This window comes from Pteropus alecto, unplaced genomic scaffold (genome assembly GCF_000325575.1).
Source record: "Pteropus alecto unplaced genomic scaffold, ASM32557v1 scaffold40, whole genome shotgun sequence".
In the NCBI taxonomy this organism is placed as follows: domain Eukaryota; kingdom Metazoa; phylum Chordata; class Mammalia; order Chiroptera; family Pteropodidae; genus Pteropus; species Pteropus alecto.
This window is the reverse complement of record NW_006431919.1, coordinates 14,524,488-14,536,277: the sequence shown is the minus strand read 5'-3', so window position 1 is coordinate 14,536,277 and position 11,790 is coordinate 14,524,488. Positions and strand designations below refer to the sequence as shown.

Genomic DNA, 11,790 nt, shown 5'->3' with positions numbered 1-11,790 from the left:
TCCGAGATGTCCGAGATGCATAGGAGACCGTTGCTCTCAGACTGCTGTTCACGGCGTGCATTATTATATTTTGTGTTATTTATTTTCACTCACTGGAGAAAGGCCTGTGGAAGCTTCGTGGCTCATTTATAGGGAGATTCTGGAGGCAAGAGTTTGTGTAAGTTTGTATGCTGGCTCGGGATGCCAGCGAGTGCTAGGCGAGGCAGGCATGGGGAACAGAATCCAGAAACTGCAAAGATCCCGTACTTGCCACACGGACAAATGGGAGAGAGAGGCAGGAGATGGAGGCCTCTGGGCCTATCTCTGCTCCAGCTCACACTTCCTCATGACTTCATCTTCCCATGTGTAAAATGGAGCGAGCGAAGCCTTAATTTCTCAGAGAGATGCGGTAAGGGCAGATGAGACAAAAAACCGAGATGCCATACATTTTTAATTGGAACACTGCTTTAGAAATATGAGGCTTTGTTATTATTGCCGTTCCTACTACATTAAATTCTTAACTATGCGTGTCACCTTTGGGGATTCTCCACAGCTTCTTTTAAATCCTGAGATATGGGAGTGTCGATATGAATGGAAGATACGTTTTATCTTTCTTTTTTTGTAAGAACTTGAATTTCCTAGCTTGTCCTCTGAAAATTCCAAGAAACAATGACAGACCTAGTAGCAAAGAAAACTGCTAGTGCCTGGCTTGTGACCTTGAAATATTATTTTTCATTAGAAGGAATCAGGGCTCTTTGAAGAAATGGCCAGAGCAAGAAATGAACAAGATGAGACCGAGCCATTTTATCCCACCAGATAGAAAGGAAGGAGTAAAAATCTACTGGGGTCATGTTGAAAAAATTTAGGCGTCAGCTTGAAGAGGCTTCCGTGATTAAAGATGGGACAATTTGACCATCAGTAAAGATAACTCCAATGGATTAAAACATTAGAGACATTTCATTCTATGAATTCGTAATGGTATTTAAAGAAACATTAACTTGCCATCATTAGAGTATGTTAAAAAACTGACGTTATATTGAAAACTAATAAATAAAAGGAAAGAATCAAACATATATCTTTTCTTTCTTATTTGAACCGAACCTCAAAAAACCAAGTAGTTAATGAGAAATTATCTCTATACAAAGGTATTCTGGCCGATAAATAAAGAACAATGGAATTAAAATGTCAATTTTCAATCCCTAATGACCCAATGGATCTAGGCAATGAGCATCGATGGCTGCTAAAAGCACAGAAGGACAGACAAGTTGACATTAGGTGTCTCCTAATGGAAGAAGACAGCACCGCTGATCAAGTTTTCCTGCTTAAAAATAGTAAAAGAATAAAATACCTATGAGTAAATTTAAGCAAGGAGGTGAAAGACTTGACTATACTAAACCAATAAGACATTGATGAAAGAAACTGAAGAAGACATCAATAAATGGAAAGATATTCTATGCTCGTGGATCAAAAGAAGCAATATTATTAAAATGTCCTTACCATTTAAAGCAATCTACAGATTCAATGTAATCTCTATCGAAACACCAATGGTATTTTTTACAGAAATAGAACAAACAATCCTAAAATTTGTATGGAGCCACAAAAGATCACGAATAGACAAAGAAATCTTGAGAAAGAAGAACAAAGCTGGAGGCATCCTGCTCCCTGATTTAAAACTATATTACAAAGCTACAGTATTCAAAACAGTATGGTATTGGCATAAAAACAGACATATAGATCAATGGAACAAAACAGAGAGCTCAGAAATAAACCCATGTCTATATGGTCAATTAATCTGTGACAAAGGAACCAAGAATATACAATGGGGAAAACACAGTATCTTCAATAAACGGTGTGGGAAAAACTGGATAGCCACATGCAAAAAGATGAAACTGGACAACTATCTTACACCATACACAAAAATTAACTTAAAAAATGGATTAAAGATTTAAACGTAAACCTCAAACCATGTTAGAAGAAAACATAGGTGATCAGCTTCTTGACATTGATCTTGGTGATGATTTTTTGGTTTTGATCAAAAGCAAAGGCAACAACAACAAAAAAAATCAACAAGTGGGACTATATTTCACTAAAAAGCTGCTGCACAGCAAAGGAAACCATTAACAAAATGAAAAGACAACCTACTGAATGGAAGAAAACATTTGCAATCCTGTATCTGATAAGGGGTTAATATCAAAATATATAAAGAACTCATATAATTCGATAGCAAAAACCCAAAAAATCCAACTGAAAAAGGGGCAGAGGATCTGAATAGACATGTTTCCAAAGAAGACATATAAAAGGCTGACGGGAACACGAAAAGGTGCTCCACATCATCAATGATAAGGGAAATGCCAGTCAAAACCTCAGTGCAATACCACCTCACACCTGTCAGAATGGCTGTTCTCAAAAAGGTAAGAAACGAGTGCTGGAGAGGACGTGAAGAAAAGGCTGCACCGTTGGTGGGAATGCGAAATGGCGCTGCCACTATGGAAAACAGTATGGAAGTTCCTTGCAAAATTAAAAATAGAACTACCTTATGACCCAACAATTCTACTTTTGGGTATCTGCCCAAAGAAAACAAAAACACTAACTCAAAAAGATATATGCACTCCTGTATTCATCGCAGCCTTATAATAGCCAACATATGGAAAAAACTTAAATGTGCATCAGTGGATGAATGAATAAAGAAGATGTAGAACATATATACAATGGAATATTATTCTGCCATAAAAATATAAAATATTGCCACTTGCAAAAACATAGATGGAACTTGAGGGCATTATGCTAACTGAAATAAATCAGATAGAGAAAGACAAATACTGTATGATCTCACTTATATGTGGAATTAAAAAAAAAACACCAAAAACAAGCTCATAAACACAGAGAACAGACTGATGGTTGACAGAGGTGGGGGATGGGTATAATGGATGAATGGAGTCAAAAAGTATAAACTTTCAGTTATAAAACAAATAAATCCTGGTGATGTAATATACAGCATGTCAACTGTAGTTAATAATATTATATTGCATGCTTGAAAGTTGCCAAGAGAGTAAATCTTAAAAGTTCTCATCACGAGAAAAAGAACTTTTGTAACTATGTGTGGTGACAGACGTTAACTAGACTTACTGTGTGATCATTTCTCGATATATACCAATATCAAATCATGTTGTGCATCTGAAACTAATATCATGTTGCATGTCAATTATGCCTTGATTTAAAAAAGTTCGTATAGGTTAAAGAAATAAAAATAAAAACAAAACCTCAACCTGAGAAAGCCTTAAGATCCAACTCTCAATTTACAGGAGATGCAGAGCAGAGGAGTATGTTAAACAGCCCAGGTGTGCAATCAGAAACAAACTAGGTTTTGTGAGATTCTACGGGCAAACAACACAGTTTCTTCAACGACTAAATCATAAAACATAAAAATTAGAGCTAGAAATGGAAGGGAAAACCACAGATTAAATACTATAAGAGAAATCAACCAATTGCAAAAAGTGGATTTTATTAGGCTTCCGATTCAAAGTATCAATATTTTATGACATTTATAAGATAATCGAATTATTGAACAACGATGGGCTATCTGACATTAAGAAATTATTGTTTTGTTTGTTGTGATAATGATATTGTTGCTATGCTTTTAAAGTTTTTTTAGAGATACATAGTGAAATATTACGGATGAGGTGATGTGCTATTTGGGACTTGCTTCAGGAAAAAAAAGGGAGGCGGGGTGTGGATGAGGGTATGGACTAAGCAAGATTCATCATGAGGTGATAATGGCAGAAGCTGGGGTACCTGGGGGCGCATCGTAATATTCAGTCCACTTTTTGATGCTGGCTATTTTGATATTGGCTAAAGCCTGATATGATATTTTTTTTGATTAGCCACTGTTTATATTCAATGTACTAGTTACCCTGATAACCTTTTACTATCTTTATTAAGTTATTAACTCCAATTTCTAATGAAGTAGACCACTAGGGCCATATCCTGAGCATGTGTAACCTGTTAGGTGAGTGACTTTAGGCAAAGTACTTACCCTCTCCGACCATCTCATGTGCACAATGGAGATTATGAGGGTGCTTACTTGATAGGGTTACTGAGAGGTTATCCAAGACAAAGGGTTTGTCACAACGCTCTGCAGAAGGGAGTGTCTGATAAACAAACACTGGCTGCCAATCACAGTGAAAATTTCCGAGTTTGCAGGTTTCTTATTTTGGTAACTTATGACAGTTCTTGAAAATCACAAGCCTATTGCTAAAAAATAATCCAGGAATCTGGATTTTAATTAACCCCAGAAAGCTTTCTGCAAGTAGAAAAAATCTACGGGTAGGTTGATATTAATCCACAGCTCTCGACTCTTCAAAGAAATAACAGGAGGACACGTCTCTTACGGTGGTCTTTCATAAGCAGGGATGGAGTGTGGGTGGGGTCCATGTGATTCCTCTCAGAGGCAAAGCCTGAAACACGGCATGCGTTTTTCAGATTTCCCCAGCCCCATGTTCTGATTCTCGCGGAGCATTCTGTGCCATTTGCAAGTGCTCACTCCGGAACATGAGCTCGCCCCTGCCCGCCCCCTCCCCCATCTCGAACAATCTTGTCCACTACATTTCAGCTGCATGGGCCTTCTCTTTGTCCTTCAGACATACCTCGCTCTTCTCTCTCTTTCTTTCATTTAAAAATTTTCTTTTTGCCAGGAAAAGAATGCTCTTTTCCTGATTTTCACATGGCTACTTGTCATTCGAGTCTCTGCTTAAATGTCACCGGCTGAGGAGCCTTCCCTGAATGCCTTCAATATCGCTTGCTCCTCCCCTCCAGTATATGTCACTTATTTTTATTTTCGATATTTTCATGTCCAGTCTATTATCTCGACTCCCCCCACTAGAACAGAAGGTCCTTGGAAGAGGACTCTCGTCAATCTTATCGACCACTTGGATTCTATCTACTAGAATAGTGCTTGGCACATACTAGAAACTCAATAAATATCGGTCGAATTAACGCACGACTGAATCCAAGAAGCAATAAGGGGCGGAAACTGAAACATACCGACAGCGTCAGAGAGTCCGTACACCCGTTGGCCGTATGCGTCCGTCTTGTCCCAGATGAAGGTGTAGGCCAGGTTGGAAGAGGCCTGGAATGATTTCTGGAAGAGGTGCCCTTCTACAGCTACCATCAGATGCACCTTGATGAGGTTCAGGGGCACCGTGGACTGGGTCATGGTGATCTTCAGCAGCGACTTGTAGCCTGCGGTCCTGGAGCTCAGGTAGCGAAGCTTCACATTGGAACCCGGGAGCTCGATTTCCTCATGGAGAACCTGCGAAGGAAACACCCGTGCACATCCCGCGTCAAGCACGCACAGGCTCATGGGCTGCTCGGGACCCCGAGGCCGCCTGGCCGCTGCCACCCTCACCGGGGCATCACGCCTTACCTGGGGTGCAAGAACCACTTCCCAAGGTTGAGGAAAAGAACGAAACACCCCATAATGTAAACTTTAGCCTACATTATGGAGCGAAGGGGCTGAGGTTATGATTTTTGGATTAATAATTATTCTTGGTCACCATTGTGTTTCTTTTTAAAAACCACGCTGTTGGCAAAAGATGTAAATAAGAACAGCAGGCTTTATTGCTAGCTGCATGCAAGGAGGCCATGAGAGGCTGTAATTATATGAACCTGCAACTTCCGCTGACAATTGGTATAAAACAACAGGGAGGCAATAATGTAACGTGCCCTCTGTTAAAGCTCTTCTTATCATGTATCTCTGTGACTAACAGGAATAAAAAGCAATTTGCAGGGGGTTGTACATATGTATATTGTCTTTATTTTATTAAAAGCTCCGGTGATTGCCAAAGGCTTGAACAACTATCTAGAAATATCTGGAATGTCCAGGAAAGATTAGGTTTTCTCTTCGGTGACAATAAATTCTATTGTCTCTACTTTTTGTCTCTCCCCCTAAGACTGGTTTCTGGCCCGCCCAGGTAGGAGACATGGTAGGAGGCAGTTGGCCAGCCAGGTTTGGTCACAATCCCTCGGGGCCCGCCATTTCTACCTGGGTCTCAGGCACGATGGGATTCTGCCCAGGGGCAGCACTGAAGAAGGTGGACAACGGGGACGAGATAATGATCGGATCTGGCCGGACAAAGCCGCTGAGGTCACAGCTGGGGATGGAGTTCTCCTCGGTCTTCATCACCAGGGTATCCATGGCGTAAAAGCTGTTCCACGGCAGCCACACGGTGCGCTCCTGGCTCATGAAGGGGGCTCGCTCAAAGTGCAGCGTCAGCGAGGCGCCCCCGTTGGCGATCAGGTCAAACCTGGAGAGGAGGTCAGCGGGCTCACTGAGAGGGCTGAACGCGCCTTCCCACGGGGCGGGCGCTCTGGCCTCTGCACGGCGGGGGGAGATCAGCGTGGGCTTTGGGGGCCGTTGGGCTGGTTGGAACCCAGACTCTACCACTTACTAGCTGTGTGGCTGCGGGCAAGTTACCAACCCTCTCCGAGCCCAAGTCTCTTCATCTATGACATGGGAATAATTATAGTGAGGTCACAGTGTCGTTGAGAGAATGAAATATCACGATGAATGCAGAGCACGGGTCAGCAAACTAGGCCCATGAGCTATTTCTGGCCTGTCACCTGTTTTGGTTAAAAAAAGTTTTATTGGAATAAAGCATGCCCATACATTGATATATTTTCTCCAGCTGTTTTTGAGCTACAGTGTCAGAGCTGAGCAGTTGTATCGCGAACCACATGGCATGCAAAGCCTAAAACATTTACTGTCTGGCCCTTTACAGAAAATGTTCCCCCTTCCTCGTGTAAAACACTTAGCATCATGCTAGGCTAATAAATAGTGGAGTCATAATGACATGATGCTGGGACACAGGGAGGGGCTCATTAAGCTTTCTTCTCAACAGCCTTTACGGTTTCTGATTTTTTTTTTTTTGGTTTGATCTTTTTTTTTTTTTTTTTTTGAGCTATAATTGACATAGAACATTGTATTACTTTTAGGCATACAAAATCAGTGGTCCCCAACCTTTTTGGCACCAGGGCCCGGTGCTCCTATGAGAATCTAACGCCCGATGATCTGAGGTGGAGCTGAGGTGGTGATGCTGGCGCTGGGAGGCGGCTGCAGATACAGATGAAGCTTCCCTTGCTGACCCCACCGCTCACCTCCTGCCGTGCGGCCCAGTTCCTAACAGGCCACAAACCAGTGCCGGTCCACAGCCCGATGGTTGGGGACCCCCGTGCAAAATGATTTGATATTTGTACATATTGCGAAATGATCAGCACGAGACGTCTGGGTTCCATCACAACACATAGTTACAGGAACTGTTTTCTTGTGATGAAAACTTTAAAGATCTGCTCTCTTAGTAACTTTCAAATGTACGCTACAGTATGATCGACCTTAGCCACCGTGCTGCACGTTACATTCCCAGGACTTGTCTATCTTAGATTTGGAAGTTTGTACCTTCTGACCACCTTCAGCCGTTTTGCCCTGTTTCTGATATTTTTGACTATCGTTTTTAAACAATATTCCTGTTCATTCCTCAGGAGTTGGATGAAGGTATATTTCTAGTAAAATAAAGGTAGCTCTTTCCCAGTTGACAGGAAAGAGAGAGGTTAACGGAGAGAAGTCTCTCGGTTTTCAGGTTCATCCTCCTCCACTAGGATCTCAACTCTTGGCGGGCAGTGGTGCCGCCTTGCTCATTTCGGAATCTCCAGCAGCCAACAGAGCGCCTGAATCACAGTAAAAGCTCAATGAAAATATATAAACCTGCTGGCTTCACCCTATTTTAACACTTTGGGTGTTTTTTAATAGACGTAATATGAACAAACACAGAGCACATGAATATTAAGATAAATGTCAGAGCAGGCACAGTGCAACAGTGTGTTTATTACATTAATTTGTTTTTGTATTTGTTGCGGGGCAAGCTCACTGCTGGGGATGGTTATATAGGACACAGAAGAGCGTAGAATGTTTTAAAGTGAAACTGGTCCTAGCGGCTGTGATAGAATCAGATCATCGGCGTCTGTTGCACACACCCGCCACTATCCCACAGATCGTGGGGCTCCCCGGAGCACTCCCCAACGCTTCCTGTTCCTTCCATGGCTTTGCAACCTGAACAAGCTGGAGAGTCAGCAACCCAGGAGGCTGAACAGATGATCTGGGAAGTGGCTTTGGGCCACAATAAGTCGGAAGGCACCTGAGAGAGATGCGGTAGCAGGAGGTGGGGACAGATAGCAGGCCAAGGACTCAGAACTGTCCTCTTGTGTTGCCACAGGACTTTGCAGGGCCAGGACACTAGATTCTAAGAATGAAGAAGGGACAAAGTAGCTCTGCATTGCACACAGTCCTAGTGCTTAAAATGATTAGATTTGGCTGCAGAAATGTAGCCAAATCTAAGGGAGATATCAGAAACTTAGTGAATATTGACAATTTGATATGATTCATCTGATGCTTCTTCGGGTTTCACAGGTGGGAATATGAAGCTAGGGCTACTGTGGGTTGATAATTTTTAAAACTACCTGCAAGGCTAAGGACAGTAGAGATTAAAGCCAGACTCTTCACCAGAGAAAGGCCAAGAATTACAGTCCTTATCTGTGTGATACATCTACGATTTTCCAGACTCTTGTTTTATAGAAAAAGTGTTGCATCTGATCTATAACAACGGTCTCCTCTTTCATTTGAAATAGAACGGAATAGTTTTTCTCTTTTTTGTTTATTTGTTTGTTTTTTCCTTTAGTGGGTGTTTTCCCCTTCCCATAGATTTCTTTTCTTCTTCTTACCTTTTCCTTAACATTTCAACTTCATGACAATGGATTAAGGAAACTACAGAGCTTTCATCTTGGTGGGGGCTGCACGGGTGTGTGTGTTTCCAATCAGAAGATAATAGGGAAAAGGTTGCCTTTTTCACACAGCAGGGTGACAGCTAAGTGTATTTAATTAGACTTCTCTGATTACATCCCACCTCCTCAAAAGAGGAGCAAAAACAACACAGCTCCAAAAGCCACAGATGAAAGCAGAAGGGGTTCACCACGGGACACTGCCTCACGTGCATCCTTGTCACCCTGCACTGCCTTTGATTTAAAATAGGAGTTGCCGAGAGCTGCTTTCCTTTCTTTTTTCTAGAATCATCCCCTCCCCCAATCGTACCCCCGACACACTCAAAAGCATTTACGTGACATGGAAAAAAGAGAATGATGGCTGATGGCCATCATTAGGTTGGCCGTTCTATTTATTTTTTATTTTCGATACAATACCAAAAAGCAAAATATCTCTGCGGGGGTCCTCACTGAGGCCTGGTCTGGTGGGCGTTCCAGTCCGCAATGGGAAGCCACGTGGTTCCAAGCCAATGGCACCATCTGCCTCTTTGTTTGCACCCCAAATCCTGAGTAAGTAGAGCCCCACAAATCTACTCACGTGCCATCTTGGCGAGTTATGGTGTAGCCGTATTTTGGGTACTTGACAAACGACACATTCACACCAACCAGGGGAGTTCCATCTGTAGTTACTACTTGGCCTCGGATGAGAGAAACCAAGCTGAGAGAGAGAGTGAGAGAGAGAGAGAGAGAGAAAAAAAACCCAAAAAACATAGGTCTTTGAGACACACAGGAGAACAAGGTCACAGGTGGTCGAGCCCCCCATTCCCATTGCCAGTGCCCCCATCTCCATGCCCATCCTCATCTGGTCCCTAAGGCCAAGAGAAGACTTTCAATATTAACTTCTGCCTCAAGTGATCACACCTCAGAGCGGGGTGGGCAAGAGGATGTGTCAATGCCCGCTTCCCCCCGATGAGCAGAACTGATGATGTGTGGGGACGACATCAAGGGGCAGCATCTCCAGTCACTGGGCTGGGCAACAGGGTCTCCTCTGCAGAGCATCTCTCCCCTAGGCCTGGCTGCTTTTCTAGACGCCGTGTGACTTTTGCTTGGCCCACTCATGTTTGTGCCTTAGCCTGGCACAGAGAGTATGATACTTGGGTGAGAGCTTCCCCATCTGGCTACTCATTTCCTTTCCTGGCTTTGGGGGAGGGCAACGTCCCTCTTCTCCTCCAGGTTGGGATGTCAGAGGAAGCAGCGTGGAGCACACGCAGGTTTATTATGAAGCTGGGACATTTTCATACGTTGTTTTTGCTGCCCTTTAAGAGCAAAATTTCTCACAATCCATGACAGCCTGAGGAAAAGAGAAGATTGGAGATTTTTTCCTGGCAGAATTATCTTGGATTCTGGATTCCATGTAATTATATATTTCTCTTAGATCAAATCCCTGCTATCTTGACAGCAGGGGAGGTGGCTGAAATCCCACACGACATTTTTTTCACTGTTAAACTCCCCTCTCTCTAGGTCACAGTCACTAGAACTTTCCCAAGAATGCCTGTACCCTTCCAGCTACTTCCGTGCAATTCCATAAAGCAACAGAGTCGCCACAATATTCTCCTCGAAGCCCATGCGGGGAGAATGCACACACCTCCTCTCGCCTTAAGTCTCTTCACTTCATGGAGAAATGGGCTAACGAGAGGTGCCGGGTCTGCAGATCTGCAGCTGTATTCTCAGCCTTCGAGCCACTGGACAATTTGGCAAAGACAGAGAGGTTCGCAGGCTTCCAGGTTCCTGGACACACTCCCAATTTCTGGACTAGGTAATCAAGCTGACCTGTTCTTTGCCAGAATCTTGTCCAAACCTGCTCGATTTTTTGGAATGCACTTAATTCTGCAATCCCAGGTGACCCTACAATTGAAGGGATGCTTTCTCCAAGCCCCTCTCTTTTTATTAGCAATCCCCCCAACGGTTCAGCTCCAACCCTTGGATGATCTCAGGAGGGTTTAGACTGTTCCACTGACAGCTCTAATTGCCTGCTACGGGCTGCCTAACAAATGAATCCCATTTTTGGCTGGTTCCAACCACAATGCTAGAGAGTCTTTTGAAAGTGGAAAACTAATTTATGCAAATAATTCTTTTGTTCAATTTTTGTTTCCTTATCTTAGCTCAGACGAAGATTTCTTTCAGGCCTTCCCAGACATAATTTTAAAATCAATGATGTGTGTTGTTGACCACAAGCTACAAAGTGCTTGTGATGAGAAAACAAAATTGGGAGTACATCCCACGGTGAAGGTTTTTCCCCTTCTGTTTTATACGACTGTTATTTCTTTTAAATCATTCTCATAGCACAAGACTTTGCAGAGCACCATAGGAATAAAAGGAGCCGGGCCGCCTATGATTGCTACCCCTTATTTTTCTAATTCTTCATTGCTGCTCGCTTCCTACCATTTAGAGGCAGTCAATTCGCAGGAAAGATTCAGCTAAGACATGCTATCAGTTCATGTCTATTTATGATTATTGATGTGTAACAATTATCACATTATCTAGATAGTGAGATCTGCTCTATAAATTATAGTGGTGGAGTCAAGGCATTTTAGTTATTTTTGTATGCCGTTCTCTAGGGGAAATGCCTTCTTAGAAGTCTTGGATTAAGTTTTTTTTTACTCTAGTTTTGTCCCTCATTATTTGTCAGACAATGACACACTGAAATTCACATGCTTGTCGAACTTCAACCTGTGTTTTAGAGTAACATTGTGTATTTCTGAATTACGTATCCATGCCAATGTGCTGGATGTGGGCTCGTTTGGGTGCTGCTATTGACTGCTACCTTCAAAGTTGCAGAGAGGGTAGAGTCCACCAAATATTCCTGCCTGCTGTCCTGCATCTTGGCTCGAGGGGTCTCCTGGAAGTGGTAAGTATTGGTGGGGGGAATAAGATTAAATTTTAAGGAACAGGTGATGAAAGAATAGGGAAAGGAGAGTATTGGGAAATTACTGGATTTGGGGTAGA

The 11,790-nt window shown here is 42.8% G+C and overlaps 1 protein-coding gene across 1 annotated transcript in view; it reads right to left on the bottom strand.

Annotated features, from left to right (window-relative positions):
- Positions 1-11,790, bottom strand: part of TENM2 (teneurin transmembrane protein 2) — an 845,679-nt gene that overhangs the window by 55,171 nt on the left and 778,718 nt on the right. The window contains exons 16-18 of the mRNA XM_025042998.1: positions 9,383-9,502; positions 6,020-6,281; positions 5,020-5,287 (exon numbers count right to left, since the gene is read on the bottom strand). Coding sequence (XP_024898766.1) covers positions 5,020-5,287; positions 6,020-6,281; positions 9,383-9,502 — 650 coding nt within the window. The remainder of the gene's footprint in view (positions 1-5,019; positions 5,288-6,019; positions 6,282-9,382; positions 9,503-11,790) is intronic.